This window comes from Dendropsophus ebraccatus, chromosome 1 (genome assembly GCF_027789765.1).
Source record: "Dendropsophus ebraccatus isolate aDenEbr1 chromosome 1, aDenEbr1.pat, whole genome shotgun sequence".
NCBI classification, from domain to species: Eukaryota; Metazoa; Chordata; class Amphibia; order Anura; family Hylidae; genus Dendropsophus; species Dendropsophus ebraccatus.
In genome coordinates, this window is record NC_091454.1 from 197,050,862 (window position 1) to 197,073,090 (window position 22,229).

A 22,229-nucleotide genomic window follows, 5' to 3' on the forward strand; every position below is an offset into this window, starting at 1 on the left:
AAAAATATTTTTCACCAGAATACCCCTTTTACCAGAATATCCCAGCCGGATGGTCTTCATCTCTGTTGAATTGTGATTCAGGCACACCCGTGTGCGCCTGCATCTGAATTCCCAGATGCACACAATGGAGCGTGCAGCCGGAGCTCCATTGTGTGCACTGACAGGTTCTCTGTGGCCACTATTCAATGAATAGTGGCTGCAGAAAACTGACATGTCAGTTTCTTGTGGCGCTGCTGGCGATCCCGGCTGAAGCGTATACTATGGGGGAGATTTATCAAACTGGTGTAAAGTAGAATTGTCTCAGTTGCCCCCGGCAACCAATCAGATTCCACCTTTTATTTTCCAAAGAGTTTGTGAGGAATGAAAGGTGGAATCTGATTGGTTGCTAGGGGCAACTGAGCCAGTTTCACTTTACTCCAGTTTGATAAATCTCCCAATGTGTATACACTCTGGCCGTGATTCCATAGAAGGCAGCACTATGTAAATTTCATATAATCACGTCCGTTGTTGCAAATCGGAAATAACGGCTGTGATTAATATGAAACTTACATAGTGTGAACATAGCCTTAAGGTTTAATCTGCCATTGTATACATGTACTAGGAAAAAAAAAATTGTAAACACCATAAGGCGCACATGCAGGCGTATTTCTGCAGAATAAATGTGTGCCAGTGGCTAAACTTGCTGCTCACCATGGGCGGCCATGCTACAAGCCCAACACCGCCAGTTACTTTAGCGGTACTTTATACACATTGATGCCGCCTGCAGCCCTTTCAACGGAACCAGGAGACTCGGTACAATCATTTCGCAGCAGAGACTGCACCAAAGTAGTACAAAATCTTGTGACTTTATTCACTCCCTCTTGTGTGAGGTTTCGGTGTACTCTAGCCTTTCTGAGGGCTAAAAACGAAATATCGCGCTAGAGGGTGTGAATCAAGTCAAAAGATTTTTTTACTACTTTGGTGCAGTCTGTGCTGCTGATTTTCTTAACTGTGTCTGGAGGGGGTGCAGTCAGATGAGGGGGGCATTATACTACCTGTGTCTGGAGGGGGTGCAGTCAGATGAGGGGGGCATTATACTACCTGTGTCTGGAGGGGGTGCAGTCAGATGAGGGGGGCATTATACTACCTGTGTCTGGAGGGGTGCAGTCAGATGAGGGGGGCATTATACTACCTGTGTCTGGAGGGGGTGCAGTCAGATGAGGGGGGCATTATACTACCTGTGTCTGGAGGGGGTGCAGTCAGATGAGAGGGCATTATACTACCTGTGTCTGGAGGGGGTGCAGTCAGATGAGGGGGCATTATACTACCCGTGTCTGGAGGGGGTGCAGTCAGATGAGGGGGCATTATACTACCTGTGTCTGGAGGGGGTGCAGTCAGATGAGAGGGCATTATACTACCTGTGTCTGGAGGGGGTGCAGTCAGATGAGGGGGCATTATACTACCTGTGTCTGGAGGGGGTGCAGTCAGATGAGAGGGCATTATACTACCTGTGTCTGGAGGGGGTGCAGTCAGATGAGGGGGCATTATACTACCCGTGTCTGGAGGGGGTGCAGTCAGATGAGGGGGCATTATACTACCTGTGTCTGGAGGGGGTGCAGTCAGATGAGGGGGGCATTATACTACCTGTGTCTGGAGGGGGTGCAGTCAGATGAGGGGGCATTATACTACCTGTGTCTGTTGCTTATATCTTTATTTTTTGAGTTGGTGCAATAATTGAGAAGAAGTTTGCACTCTGGAGGTCCCAGTTGTGCAGGAGATCCGTGAGGCTTAGGCGCTCATCAGCTGATTCAGGATTCTCACATCAAAGATGATAGGAGTTGTAGTAGAAGTAACAGTAAGACTTTAATCAATGGATGACATTTTTTGTAGAAAACCCTCAATAGATCTGACAAAGAGTGTTCCCCTCAAAACGCCTCATCCATTGATGAAAGTCTTACTGTTATGTCTACTACTACTTCTATCATCCTACCATCACTCCTATAATACTGAATCAGCCGATCAGCCCCTAGGCCTCAGGGATCTCCTGCACAACTGGACCCCCAGGGTGCAAACTTTTTATCATCACATACAAATATATACACACAAAATGACATACTGCAGACATACACAAATATACACACAAAATGACATACTGCAGACATACACAAATATGCACAACACCTTACATATATACCTACATCTAAGCATACTAACACACACACACACACATGACAGACACACAAACATATATACACAGATACAAAAGCATGTAGATTATATATATACAGTAAAATATCTATAGTACTACATTACATAATATACACTATATACATGAACATGTTCATTCTTCAGCGCGTATAGAGCAGCAGCGCGCGCCTCCCATAGAGTCCCATTATGAGCGGGAGGCTAACGGCATTCTGCGGCGGACAATTCCGTCGCGGAATTCCGCTAGCTTTGCTCAGTGGGAACGGGGCCTAATGCTAAATTATTTTCCATAAGTGGTCCAAACAATGGAAACTGCAGTTCAATGTTTCCAGATGTAAAATAATATATTTGGGGAGGAGGAATCCTCTATCCGAGTATCATATCAGCAGTTTTCTGTTAGCAAAGACTTCAGAAAAGAAGGATTTAGGGGTAGTGATTTCTGACAGCCTTAAAATGAGTCACTAGTGCAACCAGGAGGTAGTTGTATAGAACTCTAGTGACATCACATCTAGAATAGTGTTGTCAGGAATGTACCTTTGCGCTCCTCTGTTAAGAGCGTACAGCGCAGAAGGCACTTCAGCTTTAGGGCTTACTTTTGTGTCCTGTTCCCTACCTTGTACTACTCGTCCCTGACAACTGTTTCCAGTTCTAGAGACCTCACCTGCAACAGGATATTGATAAAATAGAACGGGTCCAAAGACGGACTACAAAAATGGGAAAGGAAGGAATTGATCTATACCTTTAAATATGTTAAAGGACTATAATGTATAGTAAGTGCATAAACCTGAAAAAACAGAAGCAGTTTGTAGATACAGGATGGAGTAACAGATCCCCATAATGCAGTAGCGTAGTACAACAGGCTACAATAGAGACGTTTAGCATAGACCAAAGAGGGAGTAAGGGTCCTATTTCACGGGCCGAGGAGGACCCGATCAACGATGTAAACGAGCGGCGATCTGCTAGATCGCTGCTCGTTTACTGGGCCTATTCCACGGCGAGATGATCGTTAAGCGAGGGCTGCAAGGACATCGTTACCAATGTCCTTGCAGCAGCATACATTACCTGGCTGCAGGGCTTGTCCTCCGCTCCGTCTCCTCCCCGGGTCTCCCGCGCTCTATCTTCTGAATGGCCGGTCAGCTGGCCCGTCCCGGCCTGTGATTGGCTGATAGCTCCGTCAGCTGACCGGCCATTCAGAAGATAGAGCGCGCCGGACCCGGGGATGTAGACAGCGCGGAGAAGAAGCCCTGCAGGTAATGTATGCAGCTGCTTCTTCTCAAATCGTCGGTCGCCCACCGCGCACCGCTATTCAACCATAGCGATGCGCGGTGGGGGAACGATGATTTTAGGTCTGGCCCTAAATGAACGATCAGCCGATGACACGATCATCGGCTGATCGTTCTCTCTATTTCACCGAACGATAATCGGCCGAATCGGGCCAAATGGGGCCGATCCGGCCGATTATCGTTACTGTGGAATAGGGCCCTAAGAATCACAGAGCTGTGCCGGAGGACAGTGACAGAAACTTTTCTATACAGCAGTGTGAATGGCGGAGTGTGAGTGCAGGCACATTATAGCAGCAGTGTGTATAGCTGTGTGCGAATGCAGGCACAGTATAGCAGTAATGGAGAGGATGGGAAACACAAGGACTGACAGACTGCAGGGAGCATGAGGGAAAGAGCAGAGCAGATGTGGGCACATACATGCAGCACTCTCTGTCCGGGGAGAGAGGGGTTACAGCTATGGAGAGATTACCTCCACAGTCCTGTCCCCTGATGTAAGCCCCAGCCTGAAGTGGATCTGCCATTATTTGGAAGGTGAGGGAGACTTCCTGGGTCAGAGTACAGTGCTGTAGACCCCGCTATGCAGACCATGCCCCTCCCTCACTACCCCTCCCACCCAGTACAGGGAGCTCTTCAGGGGCTGACCCAGACTGCATAGTGCCCCTGTGTGAAAAATTTTGCCTGGGCCCCCTTCCCCCTTTGTTTCCCACCAACCTTTTCCACTTCGGGCACCCCTACCAAATGTTCTACAAAATACAAAAAACAGCAATTAGTGACTCACAGGTGACGTCTTCTTTGATCTGAGGCGATCGTTCTCGGTTTCCTCTCCATCCGGCCCGGACCACCATGATGGTTTCTTCCAGCTACAATTCATCTCTTCGGAACCTGCAAGACAAACATCTTAGGCTCTGAACTTTCCCTTCAACTTCCATCCCTTTTTATCTACCTATAGGTTCCCATATAGTAGTAATTCCACTTATTGATGTCATGTGCAGTAAAGTGAGTAGGTAGGATCCCCCATATAGTCATAACACTATCTTCTATGACCCCCCCATACAGTAATAGCATCCCCTTCTATGACCCCCACCCCAATATAGTAATAAGGTGCCCTGCTGTGCCTTCCATATTGTAAAAATGCCCTCTGCTGTCCCTTCCATATAGTAATAATGCCCCCTGCTGAGCCCTATATAGTAGCAATGCCCCCTGTTGTGACCCCTATAGTAAGATCAGGCTGAGACTCAGAGATAGCTCTACTGTCTGATTGTACATACTGGTAGTTTGTGCCCATATGATGCAGCTGCACCCCATATCATCATACTACTATCCCCTTCATCCTCCTGCCCCTCCATCATCAGACTATTCCCCCCTTCATCCTTCTGCCCCTCCATCATCATAGTACTACCCCTCTCATCCTCCTGCCCTTCCATCATCATACTACTACCCACTTCATCCTCCTGTCCCTCCATCATCATACTACTCCCCCCTTCATTCTCCTGCCCTTCCATCATCAGACGACTCCCCCCCTTCATCCTCCTGCCCCTCCATCATCATACTACTTCCCCCTTCATCCTCCTCGTGCCCTTCCATCATCATACTACTACCCCTTCATCATCCTCGTGCCCTTCCATCATCATACTACTACCCCTTCATCATCCTCCTGCCCTTCCATTATTATAGAACTACCCCTCTCATCCTCCTGCCCTTCCATCATCATCATACTACTACCTCCTTCATCCTCCTGCCCTTCCATCATCATACTCCTCCCCCTTCATCTGTATTTAAAACAAAAAAGTTATACTTACCTCATCAGTATGGTTCCTCTAGTCCCCTATGAACTCCTCCCCCTGCTCTACATGAGTGACATCACAGGGGGCGGAGCTTCCCAGACATGGTTTTGGCTGGGCTGTCTCCTCAGAATCGGGACAGTCCCCGCAATTCCACCTACCTAGAGCAAAATACAGACCTGCTTTTTAACTCCTTTACTTCTTAGACACGATGAAGCAAACGACAAAGGACAAAGAGAACAACAGGTTCTCTCATACTGTGCAGGAAAGTCTCTGGGAAGTCCCAGAAAAAGTCTGTATATAGAAGACACAAGACACTATGGAATCTACATACATATACTGTATATAGACACACAGCAGTTCTGTATCCTCCGAATTGTTACGGCGCTATACTACACAGGACATATTTTACCCTGATCACTAAGCTAATCACATTGTAGTATCTGGCATCACACCTTTATCCTTTTCATTGTAACTGAAGGATATGCTATATACTGAACTGTATACTTATGTCGCATATATAAAACAGTACACTGGCATCCAGGCTCACTGTAGGAACACTGACATCAGCATCATGTCCGCTCCCATAATGTATTGATATAAGCAGTGGCTACACCCCCATGCAAACTTTACTCTTTAGCATATGTGCAATGGGAAAATATATGACATACTCACTGTTACATAGACAACCTATCCAGCCCCCCAAGATCACCCAGAACCACCAGAGTAACAGGTGATTGTTATATTACTTATGTCAGAGTACCCCTTTAGGTATAGCATTATCTATGCTTCCTATATATAATACTTGCCTCCATGTCTGACCATCCAGCATTACAATTAATAATCAATACCTGGTATTGTTCTGTATTGTTCTTCTACCTGCACCCGCTTTATTGTGAAGGTTATAACCCTCAAACTGCGGAAATCCCACTTAACTATTAAAATACTTTGTACATTTTAAAATAATCCAGACACTTCGCTATAATACATGGCTTAAAAGGGGAGAGAGTAGGCTGAATGAATAGAGGAAGTGAGGAAATCCCTGTATTGTGCAAGATCCTGAGCTGCTATATAAGCAGCAGAGAGGCAGCGGACTATAGCAATCTAGGTGATCACACGGATAACATCTTCTCACCCTCAGGGTCAGAACAGTTCTAGCATCTACAGCTTTTATTTAGAAGGTATTTCATGATTTTCTATTACTCTTTGTTATATATGTATCTATTATATATTTGTATGTATATATGTTTTATTGCCTGCATTTTTATGTTATTTTTTATTTTATTTCTACAGACATAATGGCAGTGGCAGAGGTACCAGAATTCAATGACATTTCAATGGAATACAGGTAATAATTTACATTCACCCAAGATTAACTTCATATATACCCAAGTACTATGGTCTCTGTGTGCTGCTGTATGTACAGCACTACATTACACAGATAAAAGTAGCGGTGGCGTAGTTACCATAGAGGCAGGGTAAGCAGTTGCTATGGGGCCCATGCTGGAGGGGGGCCCCGGGGGAGAAGGTAAGAGTGTGTGTCCTTCTGCTTAACCCCTTATGTACTGCAGTGTGTAAGTGACCCAATGTTTACTCACATGATGCAACACAAAAAGGGTTAACAAGCAGAAGACAGATCTCCTCTGATAACCCCTGATCTCTGTTCTCCAGCTGCCACAATCAAATAGGAAAATGTGCGGAGGTCACTTACACACTGCAGTGCTTTGTGTTGTGTGTAGGGAAGGAGGGGGGGGCCCTTAAATTTTTTTGCTATGGGGCCCGTGAATCCTAGCTACGCCCCTGATAAGTAGTAATAATTATAAGAGAGATATCACCATGATCAATTTTTTATATAAGGAAAATTAAAAAAAGCCTAAAATATAATAAAAACATAATTTTATAGGATGATGCCATAAAAAAAAATATATATATAAAAATAATATACAGGTAATATAATATATGTTTTATATAGATCTATAATATACAGTAGGGTAAGAGCTATAATTGTTCAGGTGTCTCAGGTATCACAGTAGGGGGTTACGCAATGGTATTTTATTGCCTCGCATTCTAAATATCCATTTCCTTTGTTGTAGTGAACATGTTGAAGAATTTTACTCTGATGACTTTTCCGTCCAAAAGAAGGTAAATTACATTTGATTTTTTATTTCATTCAGAATCGCTCCATTTTCCCTTGTATTAGGTTCTGATAAAAAAAAATTCCCCATAATGATACAGAGGAACATATGATGATCTCTAGATGCACATTCCATACAGATTAAGGCTGGGTTCACACTATGTATATTTGAGGCTGTATTTGGTCCTCATATCAGGTCCTCATAGCAACCAAAACCAGGAGTGGATTGAAAACACAGAAAGGATCTGTTCACACAATGTTGAAATTGAGTGGATGGCCGCCATATAACAGTAAATAACGGCCATTATTTCAATACCACAGCCGTTGTTTTAAAATAACAGCAAATATTTGCCATTAAATTATGGCCATCCACTCAATTACAACATTATGTGAACAGAGCCTTTCTGTGTTTTCAATCCACTCCTGGTTTTGGTTGCTATACAGCCTCACAAATACAGCCTCAAATATACATAGTGTGAACCCAGCCTAATGCTGAAACTCATTTGCCTAGAACTAGTCTTGAGAACATCTGTCCTTTCTTAAAAAAAACTACATCTATCACCAGTATAATTGTGTAAAAACTTACCGTTTCTGGTGCCCAAATTACACAATAGTTAAAGGCAAAATAACCTTGCAACAATGGCGCTCAAACCTCCAGGCACAGTCACTCCACTTCAATCAAGAGGCAGAGATTCCCAGTATTCTTGCCAATCAGATGTGTTCTTTATTGCTACGCATTTCAAGGGTTAACCACCGTCTTCATCAGGCATGATTAGGTACATTACACACTAGTATTTATACATAAACTAAAATGATTGACCCAGAAGGATTTCCCTGCACATCACTTCCCCTCTGCTAATCAGACTGAAGTCCTATTAAAACAACAACATTGGTGGTTTCTAGGGTTAAAACTAATGTGGTACCACTAACACGTGGTATTGAGACCGACAGGGGGAGTTTTTTTCCTTATTGTCAAGAAAATGTCATATTCAGGGGGAAGTGTCCCTATTGGTAAGAAGAGGTCCATAGTGGGATTTGAACACATGTACCTGGCTCCCCCTATGTGAGGAGCCACAGCCTTACACTGTTCAAGGGGGACGATTTCTATTAACCTTTCCCCACAGCTATTGTCAGCCTAGAACTCCAGCAGAGTTCATATACTAATATGTTGCAGTAATGGTGTTGGTACCTTATAGTAATAACAACCCAATCATTTGCGATAAAAATAATTTTAAAGGGGAACTCCGGATAAGAAAAACTTGTTTTCTACTAAAAGTACATTAAAAGTTATATAGATGTGTCTATACAATGCATTACCATATCTGTACAGTTCTGCCACACTGGTAGCTGATAGAAATCCAGGAAGTGAAGAAAAATGGCCTCTGTGCCAATTCACATTGTCTCCTGCTCCTGCTGCTCTCCCATCTTAGGAGACAAATATTCCATGCCTCTGTCTCACATTGTGTGTGTTTGCTAGGCACAGGCTGATGATGCAGAGAGGGGGCAGGGCGTGATTCACCATCTCTGACCGGCCAGAAGCAGGTGTTTCAACTTCGCTGATTGTGCAAAAGTCTACAGAGAAATTAGGGCTGTGTTCACACATGTTGGAGTGTCATTGCAGTACTGCAGTATCTGCACAAAAATGATGCAGTAACACAAATAGATAATGCTAAACAGCAGAGGGGATTAGAGCCGGCACTGCCAATTCCACCTGCACAAAAAACAAGGCATAAACAGTATATTCCATGTAAGATAATATGGGAATCAACTTCAAAGATAAAAGATGCTTGATCATAATATGTGTATGGAAAGGAAAAGAATTTTTTTTTTTTTTTATTAAAAAAGTTCTTTTATTCCAATATCAGCATTACAGGTAGAGAATACAGCGTGCTGTGTGGTGTTACAGGTAGAGAATACAGCGTGCTGTGTGGTGTTACAGGTAGAGAGTACAGTGTGCTGTGTGGTGTTACAGGTAGAGAATACAGTGTGCTGTGTGGTGTTACAGGTAGAGAATACAGTGTGCTGTGTGGTGTTACAGGTAGAGAATACAGGGTGCTGTGTGGTGTTACAGGTAGAGAATACAGCGTGCTGTGTGGTGTTACAGGTAGAGAGTACAGTGTGCTGTGTGCTGTGTGGTGTTACAGGTAGAGAATACAGGGTGCTGTGTGATGTTACAGGTAGAGAATACAGTGTGCTGTGTGGTGTTACAGGTAGAGAATACAGCGTGCTGTGTGGTGTTACAGGTAGAGAATACAGCGCGCTGTGTGGTGTTACAGGTAGAGAATACAGCGCACTGTGTGGTGTTACAGGTAGAGAATACAGCGTGCTGTGTGGGTGGGAACATAATAAAATGATAAAGTACTGCAAATAATTCAGTAACACAATGAAACTGCAATGTGTGAACACAGCCTAGATGTTCTGCAACAGATTTGGGCAGGGAATAGCCAGGGTGGGGGACTGTGATGAACAGCTGAGGGAAAGCATTGCACTCTGGAACCTGTAGTACTGAGTACATCAGCTCAACCAGGAAGTGCAAAAACACAAAACAGAACAAAAAACCCCCAAACAAATGGACTTTTGGCAGTTTCAAAACTGGGATAGACAGGTAAGTAATGCTTTATGCTTCTGCAGAAGTTTCTTTTTTTTTTTTTTTTTAGCTCTACCCGGAGTTGTTCTTTAACAACTAGATGTATATCTTTATTATAATCAGCATTTGTATATTCTCTTATTAATATAAGCTTTTAGGAAGATTTTAGTATAGAAATTAGTAAAACATTTTTATAAAGCAGAGGGGATGAGAACCCAGGGTGGTGGCAGCTCTTATATGCCAGAGCTCAGCCACTTACCGCCTTATAAGTTTTAATCATAGAAACCACCAATGTTGTTGTTTTAATAGGACTTCAGTCAGATTAGCAGAGGGGAAGTGATGTCGTGAGGACACCTGGGAACAGGGAAATCCTTCCGGGTCAATCATTTTAGTTCATGTATAAATACTAGTGTGTAATGTACCTAGTCATGCCTGATGAAGAGGGTGGTTAACCCTTGAAATGTGTAGCATTGTTGCAAGGTTATTTGGATTTTGGTCCCGATCCCACATCCAAGGAAATCGGAAGGTGGAAGGCCGCAGCCCTCCTTATATACCTACAAGCCTACGTTAGAGTCGTGCCTAATAGGTATGACCTAACCAGGTGAGTGTGCATTTGTGTGAAGTTGCACATACACATCTCAGAGTTAATCCGCCTGCACATGCAGCGCCACTGTGTTTCCTTTTTTTCTTTTTATGTACAATAGCTAAAAGGGGCACTCCAGAGGTAAAAAAAAGTTAATTCAATTGGTACCATAAAATTATATAGGATTTGTAAATTACTTTTATTTACAAATCTGAAATACTGCAGTACTTATCAGCTGCTGTATGTCCTGCAGGAAGTGGTATATTCTCTCCAGTCTGACACAGTGCTCTCTGCTGCCACCTCTGTCCATGTCAGGAACTGTCCAGAGCAGGAGCAAATCCTCATAGAAAACCTCTCCTGCTCTGAACAGTTCCTGACATGGACAGAGGTGGCAGCAGATTGAAAAAAATTACACCACTTCCTGCAGGACATACAGCAGCTGATAAGTAGGCTGTGTGCCCTGTGTTATGGAATCATATCAGACAAAGGCATCCATCTCTTAATATTGACAGCTGCAAATAATGATCATGATCGTACAAATCTATATAACTTTCTGACACCGGTTGTTTTGAAAACACGACAAAAATTGTAATTTTTGTTCCACAGTCCAATAAGAAGCGTGTAGAATGGAATCACCATGAGGAGTGTTGGTCTACTTACCTACCTGGAATAAAGCGTGAGATAAGGAAGCCAGAGAAACACATGCTCTCCTTTAGGAAAGCCGTAATGCTTGTTGTAGTTCTAGAAAAGCTGAAAGGGAAAAGAGGATGCGAGATGCAGAGCTTTTTCGATGACGATGACCTTCTGAATCACATCCTTGTGGAGGGTAAGATCATTCAATATGATTTATAATAAATATTATTCATATTAATGGGGGTCCAAGGAATAAAAAAAAATAGCTAAAGTGGGGTCACACCTGTCCATTACTTCAGTCCAAGGTGTATCTAATACTGCAGTTCAATTCTATTCATTTCAATGGAGCTGAGCTGCAAAACTGGACAAAACTCATGGGCAGGTGTGGTGCCGTTTCTGGAAGAAGGCAGCCATGTTTTACTAATTCTGGTTAACCCCTTTAAGGTAGGATCCTAGCAATCTTATCCCTGTAAACAGGATTTTGCCCATAGAGGTTGCCAATATATTTATAGGAATTTCCAAGTGTTCTCCTATTCATATATAATAATGTAAATAGACATTTATCCTATTATATTACTATTCTATTAGCTGCTATTTACATAGTGCAGAATTATATTCCTATTAAGATATAAAATATGGTTCAGTTCCTCCAGTGTCAGATTGTAAATGTTATCGGACATAAATATCGTCTATATATCTATGTGTATGGCAATGCTAAAATTATACTTCTATTTTCTCTAACAGAAGACATAACTTGCAATAAAATCGAAACTCAAGACGCCCGTAAATCCCAATTTCAGTACAATAAAACAACAGTGCACGTTATCCGAGACTACAAACAGAAGAGCTTAGTGTTACAAGAATTTCAGGGCAATGCCCGTCTTGTGGCCTTGTCTTTGCAAGGGCAGAATATTGAGCTAGAAGGTAAGCGTCTACATACAGCTAGCCAACACGTTACTAGAATATTGAGAGATAAGTCATTAACGTCTATGTCTTTTCTTGTAGCCAGAATAAACGTGGACACCTATCTGACAGCAAAACCCGATATAAATAAACGTCCAGTTACATTGGGTATTGCAGGCCGCCAACTCTATTTATGCTGCACTACTGAAGAAGGAAGGACGGAGCCAGTTCTGAGCCTGAAGGTGAGCGCTCATGAATGATTGTTGGTTTGACCTCAACATAAACAAAAAGGAGGGGATTTATCTTAAATTAGGCCCTACCCCCTTTCCCCCCACGAATTCACTAAGAGGTGGCCCAAATCTACACCTGCTTCCAGGTGTAACATGATTTGAATCATGATAAATATCGGCAGGCGTACGCCAGGGTGAAGGGGCGAATGTGCCCCTTAGTTTTCGTTTGTTCTTTATGAAAAGAGTAAGCTGCTGCCAGCCTGCTCCATTGCCTACTTACCTGTACGAGAACAAAAGATTTGGACGGTGAAAATCCATTGTGCCTGACCCTATCTCCATTGACAATATAAGTTGGTGAAAACTTAGGAAGCCCGTATACACCTTATACTGAATTTAGAATAAAGTGTATAGGGGCCTTAGGTGTGCAATGGCCCTAGCATTCATGAAAAGCAATGGTGAAGGTGCTACTTGCGCAACAAAATACATAATGGGGGGGGGGGGGGATTTTAGAACTCAATGGGGAGATTTATCAAACATGGTGTAAAGTGAAACTGGCTCAGTTGCCCCTAGCAACCAATCAGATTCCACTTTTCATTCCTCACAGACTCTTTGGTAAATGAAAGGTGGAATCTGATTGGTTGCTAGGGGCAACTGAGCCAGTTTCACTTTACACCATGTTTGATAAATCTCCCCCTAAGTTTTAGATATTTAATTAATGTGCTTTAACTTGAATTTCAACTAAACTGCTCCTTTGTGTCTTTCCTTTAGGAAAAAAAGAACGATGACTTGTTACCCTTCATGTTCTACAAACAGTTGGCGAACAACAAGTACAACACGTTTGAATCGGCAGCCTTCCCTGGCTATTATATAAGCACGTCTCAGCAAGAGAGAGAACCAGTGCAGCTGAAGCCAGAAGAGGATCAACTCTTCCTTCGAGACTTTATCCTGAATCCACATTTTTAGTTTCCAGTCCAACCATTTTTATGTATGTACCATGTACAGAGTCGTCTCATTCTTATAATCTGTTACCTAAGGAGAAATGTACACGGTATAAACCCGCCATAATGGACAGCCCATAGGTACTGTTGGTATATATGGACGACATATCGCTCAGAAACTCTGAGGTCCTCCTTAGCTGTAACAGAGTCTGGGGTATAAACAAGAACTTTTATAAAGTTTAAGTTCTCAGAGAACAGATAAGTAACTCGCTGAAGAGTTTCTATTATCTTTATACTACTATTTATTAATAATTAAGTATTTGTTTTATATTATGTAACTGCTTATTATTTTTTACTGATTTGTAAATTATGTTTTTTAATATCTGCTATTTTATGTAGGTGCATTAATAAAAACATGAACTAAAATAACTGGTTTGTGGGGTTTTTTCTTGGAGAGTAAAAGTTACATATATGTAATCTATTTGATTTAAAACAAACAAAAAAATCCATAAAAAGTATAATCTGTTGGTAGATAAAATGACCCAAATTGTAGTAAAGGAGGCCATTTTAGTTATGGGCGACAAAACCTGCTCAATGTGTATTGGAATATTCCTTGTGCATTAAAGGCAAGAATATAATAGAGACCCTAACTTGTAAAGTTGCCAACCAGAGAGAACATTATAGATTTAGTATTTACCAATGGAAACAGGTAAGAAAATTAACGTCATCCTCATCATTTTTACTACTACAGATGTCAAGCTAACTGGCCTGTAGTTACTGGGCTCTTCTTTACTACCCTTCTCTAATCAGGAACATCTCCTGTTAGCAGGGGTTGGTTATACGGATCTGTTAGGGGGCAGCTATCCCAGATCAGAGTTCTTTAAGAACTCTCGGGTGGACACCATCTTGACCCATCACCATATTCAACTTTAAACGGGCAAGATGCTTTGAAACACCGGCCTCTGAAAACACTGGAGCCAAACCCATATAACTGGAGGCAATGCTATGTCCAACGATCCTGTGATTGTGAAGGCCTCCTTCTGAAAACACTGAGCTGCAGCAACTATTCAAATAGTCATTGACTGCCTTATCTCCATCAAACGTATTCTCCCCATTACTTATTTTAGTAATGCTGCAGCTATTCTTCTTCCTGTCAAATGTATATCTAAAGAAGGTTTTATTCCCCTCCTTAAAAGGGAACCTGTCACTGCAGACGCGGGCACAGAGCCCGTCCGACCCCCCCGGTGCAGCCCCTGGATACTTACCCTTCCCGGCGAGTGCTGCTCCTGGGACCGGTCCCGGGACGAAGATATCTGCTGATATCGTCGTCCCGGGACTGGCTCCAGGAGCGGGACTCGCCGGAAGGGGTAAGTATCCAGGGGCTGCACCGGGGGGTCTGGCGGGCTCTGTGCCCGCATCCCCGGTGACAGGTTACCTTTAACAGATTTTGCCATTTCCTTCTCTTTTGAGGCTTCAGCAGTATTTATAATCTGCTTTGCCTCCTACTGTATAATTCTATATGCCTCTCTGTCAGCTACATTTCTTTGTGTTTCTTTATACTTACTATACGCTGCCTTTTTTTTCCCTTTACAATAGCCTTAACATCCTAGTAAACCATAGTGGTGTATTCTTTCTTTAACTTTTGCTAATTTCTCGTACATTTAGTCTAGTTGCCTTTAATATGGCATTTTTTAGTACTACCCACTAAGCGCTCGCTCCCAGGGTTTTGTCTCCCCCTTATAATTCTAAATTCTAAATACTCCCCCATTTTCTTAAAATCTGTCTTCCTAAAATCCAATACTCTTGTTGTAGTATGGGATTGCACTGGACCAACCACTGAATCTACTGCACTAACCACTACATCTACTGCGCTAACCACTGTATCTACTGGACCAGCCACCGCATCTACTGCACCAACCACCACATCTACTTGACCAACTACTGCCCTAACCACCACATCTACTGCACTAACCACTGTATCTACTGGACCAGCCACCGCATCTACTGCACCAGCCATCACATCTACTGGACCAGCCACTGCATCTATTGCACTAAACACTGCATCTACTGGACCAGCCACCGCATCTACTGGACCAGCCACTGCATCTACTGGACCAGCCACTGCATCTACTGGACCAGCCACTGCATCTACTGGACCAGCCACTGCATCTACTGGACCAGCCACTGCATCTACTGGACCAGCCACTGCATCTACTGGACCAGCCACTGCATCTACTGGACCAGCCACTGCATCTACTGGACCAGCCACTGCATCTACTGGACCATCTACTGCACCAACCTCCGCATCTACTGGACCAACCACCGCATCTACTTCTCTAAGCACCGCATCTACTGCAATAACCACTGTATCTACTGGACCAACCACTGCATCTCCTACACCAACCACCGCATCTCCTACACCAACAACCGCATCTACTCGACCAACCATGATATTTTCAAAAATCCCAAAACACTTTTTTGCTTAAATTGGTCAGGGATAGAAATCCTCCTCCTCAATTACATTTATGTCCCGTTCATCTAGTTTATAGTTCAAAATATTTTTAAACAATGAGTTATCAACTCAGTTGTATGGTGTACAAACATTTTCATGGTCTAACAAACTAAAAGTTGAAGAGATATAGATACAAGTATATGTCCATCATATGGTTGAAGGCAGCAAATTGATAGACCAAATAGTCAATAGGGCAATACCTTCATCTAGTTTAAACGCCTGTCCAAAAACAATCTGAATTTCTCAATTGAGTGAGGCTCCAGTCGTAAAAATTTGAGAAGTGCTGCTTTAGGCCATGCTCAGACGCTGTAAGAACATTGGCCGTTGTTTGACCGCAGTATCGGACAGGTGCACATCACTTGATTTTAATTGGAATGCGAGCACATTTGTTTGTGCTTGCTCTCCAATTTGCCATAGACCACAGTGTAAAGTATGGCCAGGAGTCGTACTTTACATTGTGAGCTGATCAGCGACCATACAAAATACACCTGCCAATTATTTTGTGCAGCAGAGAATAACGGCTATAGCGTATACAGGGTGTATACACTACGGCCATTGTTCCATACACTGTAATGTAAACAAAAGCTATCAATAAACAACGACCATTGTAACCTGCAACAACAGCCGTTGCTTACTGGTAAAATACTAGTAAAATACAGTGTGTGAACATGGCCTAGGATTGTAAGCCCTCGCAGGCAGGATACTCTTTCGCTATCCATGAACCAGTCTGTTATTTACTTTATGTTGTTTTCTTGATTTTTGTAAAATTCTGTATGTTAGCCCCTTGTCATATATATGGTGATCTGGAATCAAGGAGATTTAAAAATAAATTAATAATAATAATAATAATAAATACCTGTTTATTTTCTCCTATCTGCCCCAGCTGGATTATAACCCTCAAACCTCGGAAATTCCACTGGAACATAGAAATGTTTAAACACTGACACTCTAGTGTTATACATGGATGATTGAAGATGAGCGATTACGCTGTGTGAATACAGGAAGTGAAGAAAATCCCTGTATTGTGTAAGATCCTAAGCTTCTATATAAGCAGCCGAGAGGCAGCGGACTATAATAATCGAGATAATCGCACGAATAACAGCTCCTCACCCTCAGGGTCAGAACAGTTCTAGAGCTTTATTTAAGACCGGAGGTATTTAATGACTTTCTATTATTTCTATATTTATTATAGATTTGTGTTATGGACATGTTGCATTGCTGGCATTTATGTTATATATTGTTTTATTTCTACAGACATAATGGCAGCGGTAGAGGTACCAGAATTCAATGACATTTCTATGGAATACAGGTAATACATTCACCTAAGATTAACTCTTTATGTAAGAAGGTGTTGTCCTATAATGTGTATAATGTATGCTCAGGTCTTGTACTATGTGTAGGTATAACTAGGTGGTATAACAAATAATACATACAGGGGAGACTATCACCAGGATATGGCATCTGATATAACATGCCTTAGGTTGTTTTATTTATTTAATAAAAAAAAAAAAAAACAAATATCATACACATGTGTACAATAAAAGTTTTGTATAGATCTATAATATACAGTATAAGACCTTGAATTGTTTAGACGTATCAGTAGGGGGTTACACAATGGTATTTTACTGCCTCATGTTCTGAATATCTATTTCCTTTGTTGTAGTGAGCATGCTGAAGAATTTTACTCGGATCACTTTTCCATCCAAAAGAAGGTAATTTTTTATTTTTTTTTTAAAGTGAAATAAAATAAGTTTTCTTAAAGTGACAGTGCCTAATTAAGAACCACACTCATGACACACTGAAAAGTGAAAGGGGGAAGGGATTCGCTCTCTCATATTTCAGCTGCCTTGTGGAACATAAAAGCTGCAGTCTGACGGGTGTTGCGAAAAATTGCTCCATTTTCCCTTGAACTAGGTTGTGATAACATTTTAGCCATAATGATACAGAGGAACATATGTTGATCTCTAGATGCATATTCCATACAGATTAATGCATGATGACTCTATTTTACCTATTACTAGTCTTGGGAACCTCTATCCTTTCTTTAATAAGCTGCCTCTAAAACTGCATAAAAACTTCCAGAACGTATCAGCTGCTATATGTCCTGCAGGAAGTGGTGTATTCTTTCCAGTCTGACACAGTCCTCTCTGCTGCCACCTCTGTCCATGTAGTAGAGGTTTTCTATGGTGATTTGTTACTGCTCTGGACTGTTCCTGACACCGACAGAGGTGGCAGCAGACTGGAAAGAATACACCACTTCCTTTAGGACATACAGCAGCTAATAAGTGCTGGAAGGCGTGAAAATTTTAGGCTGTGTTCTCACTACAGGATCATAGTGGGGAAAGGCAGCTGTCTTGTAATACTTTATAATGCATTAAACAGCAGATGGATAAGAACAGAAACAAATCAGAAATTATAAAAATGATAATTTTTGTTCCACAGTCCAATAAGAAGCGTGTAGAATGGAATCACCATGAGGAGCGCTGGTCTACTTACCTACCTGGAATAAAGCCTGAGATAAGGAAGCCGGAGAAACACATGCTCTCCTTTAGGAAAGCCGTAATGCTTGTTGTAGTTCTAGAAAAGCTGAAGGGGAAAAGAGGATGCGAGATGCAGAGCTTTTTCGATGACGATGACCTTCTGAATCACATCCTTGTGGAGGGTAAGATCATTCAATATGATTTATAATATAAAAGAATTATTAACGGGGACCAAGGAGTAAAAAAAAAAAAAAAAAAACAGCTGGAGAATTGGGGCCACTCCTGTATAATATTGCAGTTTAATTCTATTCACTTCAATGGAGCGGAGTTGTAATACCGGACAAAACTCAGGGGTAGCGCTGTTTCATTAAGAAGGCCGCCGTGTTTTACTGGATATCCCCTTTAAGTTGGGATCCTAGCAATCTTATCCCTCAAAACAGTATTTTGCCCATAGAGGTTACCAATATATTTATATGAATTTTTAAATGTTATCCTATTCATAAATAATAATGACATAATTTATCCTATTATACAACCATTCTATTAGTTAGTATGTAATTAGAGCAGAATTATATTACTATTAAGATATAAAATATGGTTCAGTTCATAAATGTTATCTATATATCTATGTGTGCGGCAATGGTAGAAATATTATATATATTTTATTTTATTTTTTTGTAACAGAAGACCTAACTTACAATGAAATCCAAACTCAAGACGCTCGTAAATCCCAATTTCATTACAATAAGACAACAGTGCACGTTATCCGAGACTACAAACAGAAGAGCTTGGCGTTACAAGAATTTCAGGACAATGCCCGTCTTGTGGCCTTGTTTTTGCAAGGGCAGAATATTGAGCAAGAAGGTAAGAGTCTACATACAGCTAGCCAACATGTCTGCTACTATAATATTGAGAGATAAGTCATTAACATCTATGTCTTTTCTTGTAGCAAAAATAAACGTGGACACCTACCTGACAGCAACATTCGATAAAAGGAGACGTCCAGTTACACTGGGTATTTCAGGCCGCCAACTCTATTTATGCTGCTCTACTGAAGAAGGAAGGACGGAGCCAGTTCTAAGCCTGAAGGTGAGAACTCATGAATGGTTTTTGGTTTGACTGCAACATGGAACAAGGACTTTCTTAAGGCTATGTTCACACTACGTAAAACTACGGCCGTAGTTCTCGCCGCATAACAACGGCTGTAGTTTTGCGGGGTGGAACATAGCCTTATGTGCAATGGGATCCCGGCCAGAGCGTACACACATCGTATACGCTCCGGCCGGGATCCCATGTGGCGCCGGAAAAAACTGACCTGTCAGTTCACACAGTAAAGCGAGCTGCTCTGGCCGCTCGCTTCACTGTGGGCTATGGGAAGCTCTGATGCGGGCGCACGCTGATGCGCCCGCATCAGAGCTCTGCGGCCAGACTTATCATCCGGCCGGTACTTAAGTACCAGCCACGATGATCCGGGCACAGACCAGCCATTCTGTGACTCGGCCGGGGTCACGGAACAGCCGGTCTAATACGACTGGTAAACATAGTCTAAATCTGTAATTAAATGGGTGTTGTAGTTAAGGAAGCCGATACACCTTCAATAACGGTCAACCAAATGATCGGTTGTCCAACAGTTATCTCTCTCTTCCTCCCTATACATATGAATGTTCAGTACAGCTCAATGTTTGCATGTTCTTTATGAGGAGGGGAAGGGTAAGCTGCAGCCAGACTGCTCCGGTGGCTGCTTATCCATCCGAGAACAAAGAATGTGAACAGTAAAAATCCATTGTGCCTAACCCTATCTCCACTGACAACATATGTTGGTGAAGGCTCAATACACCTTATTCTGACTTTAAAATAAAATATATGGGGATGGGGGCCTTAGGTATGCACCAAAAATAATGGTGAAGTGCTAGACCTAAATATGTAATGGGGATGGTGACTTCAAGAATTCTACAAAGATTTTAGATATTTGGGGCTTCAACTTGAATTTCATTTTAACTGCTCTTTTCTTGTCTTTCCATTAGGAAAAAAAGAACGATGACTTGTTACCCTTCATGTTCTACAAACAGTTGGCGAACAACAAGTACAACTCGTTTGAATCGGCAGCCTTCCCTGGCTATTATATAAGCACGTCTCAGCAAGAGAGGCAGCCGATGCAGCTGAAGCCAGAAAACGATCAAATCTTCCTTCGCGATTTCATCCTGAATCCACATTTTTAGTTTCCAGTCCAACCATTTCTATGTATGTACCATGTACAGAGTCGTCTCGTTCTCATATTCTGTTACCTAAGGAGAGTTGTAAACGCTGCTTAGGAGTGCCCGCCTATTATAATGCAAATTTTGTATAAACCCCCCTTAATGGACTCCCCCCTTATGGAACAGTCAGGGACTGTTGGCATGTATGGGTAACATACCCCTCCTTAGCAGTAACAGAATCTGTGGTATAAACAAGCACTTTTATAAAGTTTAAGTTTTCAGTCAGAGAACAGTTAAGTAACTCGCTGAAGTGTTTATCAGTATTTTTAATAATTTTTAAAAATTATTTTAAGTTTTTTTTTTAAATAACTGCTTATAATTTTACGGCTTTGTAAATTATGCTTTTTTATGGGAAAAAATGTTATTTTATATAGATACATGAATAAAAACAAGAAGTTAAATTACGGGTTTGTGGGTTTTTGGTGAAAATTAAAGTATTTATTCGAATTGTTATAAACAGTCAATATAAAAATCCATAAAAGTTATATTTATGTTGATGGATGAAATTACCCAAATTGCAGTAGAGAGGGACATTGTAGTTATAGGTGACAGAACATGCCGGATGTTGAATATCCCTTGTGCACTTACATGCAAAACCAAAAATGTAATAGAGACCCTTATAGGAGCATCACCAAGAAAACTAACCAGAGGAGAGAACATTCTAGATTTAGTATTTAGCAATGGCAACTGGGTGTATGACATTAAGGTAGAAGAACACATAGGTTCCAGTGATCAACAGTGTATATGGTTTTACATACAAACTGCGCATAATTCTAAATTATAACCATAATATATAAATAATGAATTGAAAGGGTGATATAAAAACAGCAGGAGTGAGTCCTCAAGGGCATTATTTAAAGGTGGCCATCTCAAAGGCTATTAGACTATGGGGGAGATTTATCACAGGGTGTAAAATTTAGACTGGTGCAAACTGCCCACAGCAACCAATCACAGCTCAGCTTTCCTTTCAGCACTGCCTAAAGCTGAGCTGTGATTGGTTGCTGTGGGTAGTTTGCACCAGTCTAAATTTTACACCTTTTGATAAGTCTCCCCCTATATTTATACTACACCTGCCCCCCTTCCCCGCCCTGCCCAAGCATTGTTGCATTGCTGCATACTAAGCAACGGTGCATTTCTGTGACTCTCTGCTGTATCCTGTTCTTTGGATTACAATTTTTGCCTGACTCCTGTCTGTACCGTGTGCTTCTCCTGTTGCTGGCTTGGATTGTCTGACCTGCCTCTAAAGCCGCCTGCCCTTACCCTTTGCCTGTCTGACTACAGCACCCATCTCATCCCTGCTGATCATGCATAACCTGCCTTTTTTGGTGCATGAAACCGACCCAGTCTAGTTCTTTGGAGCCAGCTTCTGCTTACAGCGGAACTACACTTGTGGAGCGACCAAGCGTCCTTTAGCCGCAGAAGTTCAGCTTCTACATCCTGGAGTGGGGTAAAGAGTGAAGACCTAGAGGGCTCTTAGACTGTACTCCCTGTGTGGCCCAAAGCCAAACCAGTTGAGTAGCACAGTGGTCCCTACTTGCTGTCTGTTACATTGAGCAGTGCCACAGGCAGAAGGACAGACAGAGAATGATGCAGAAGCTTTTGCAAACTTGCTGTATGGAGAGACGTGCTGTGTATGTTCTGTCATTTTGGAACACTCTGACAGAGTGCTCAGGGAAAGCAATAAATTCTGGGAATATTAGCACTGACTTAGCAACTTCAACTCCAG

General features: G+C 42.1%; 2 protein-coding genes across 2 annotated transcripts; both read left to right on the top strand.

Moving 5' to 3' along the window:
- Positions 1–6,337: 6,337 nt before the first annotated feature.
- Positions 6,338–13,651, top strand: LOC138783967 (interleukin-1 beta-like). The gene is made up of 7 exons (XM_069959385.1): positions 6,338–6,429; positions 6,542–6,596; positions 7,342–7,390; positions 11,159–11,378; positions 11,930–12,109; positions 12,191–12,330; positions 13,087–13,651. The coding sequence occupies exons 2-7, from the start codon at positions 6,547–6,549 to the stop codon at positions 13,279–13,281; spliced, it is 834 nt and encodes a 277-aa protein (XP_069815486.1). The 5' UTR covers positions 6,338–6,429; positions 6,542–6,546; the 3' UTR covers positions 13,282–13,651.
- Positions 13,652–16,823: 3,172 nt separating this feature from the next.
- On the top strand, positions 16,824–20,775 carry LOC138784033 (interleukin-1 beta-like). The gene is made up of 7 exons (XM_069959516.1): positions 16,824–16,921; positions 17,023–17,077; positions 17,432–17,480; positions 18,211–18,430; positions 18,933–19,112; positions 19,198–19,337; positions 20,273–20,775. Exons 2-7 carry the CDS (start codon positions 17,028–17,030, stop codon positions 20,465–20,467), a joined length of 834 nt encoding a protein of 277 aa, XP_069815617.1. The 5' UTR covers positions 16,824–16,921; positions 17,023–17,027; the 3' UTR covers positions 20,468–20,775.
- The last annotated feature ends 1,454 nt before the right edge of the window (positions 20,776–22,229 follow it).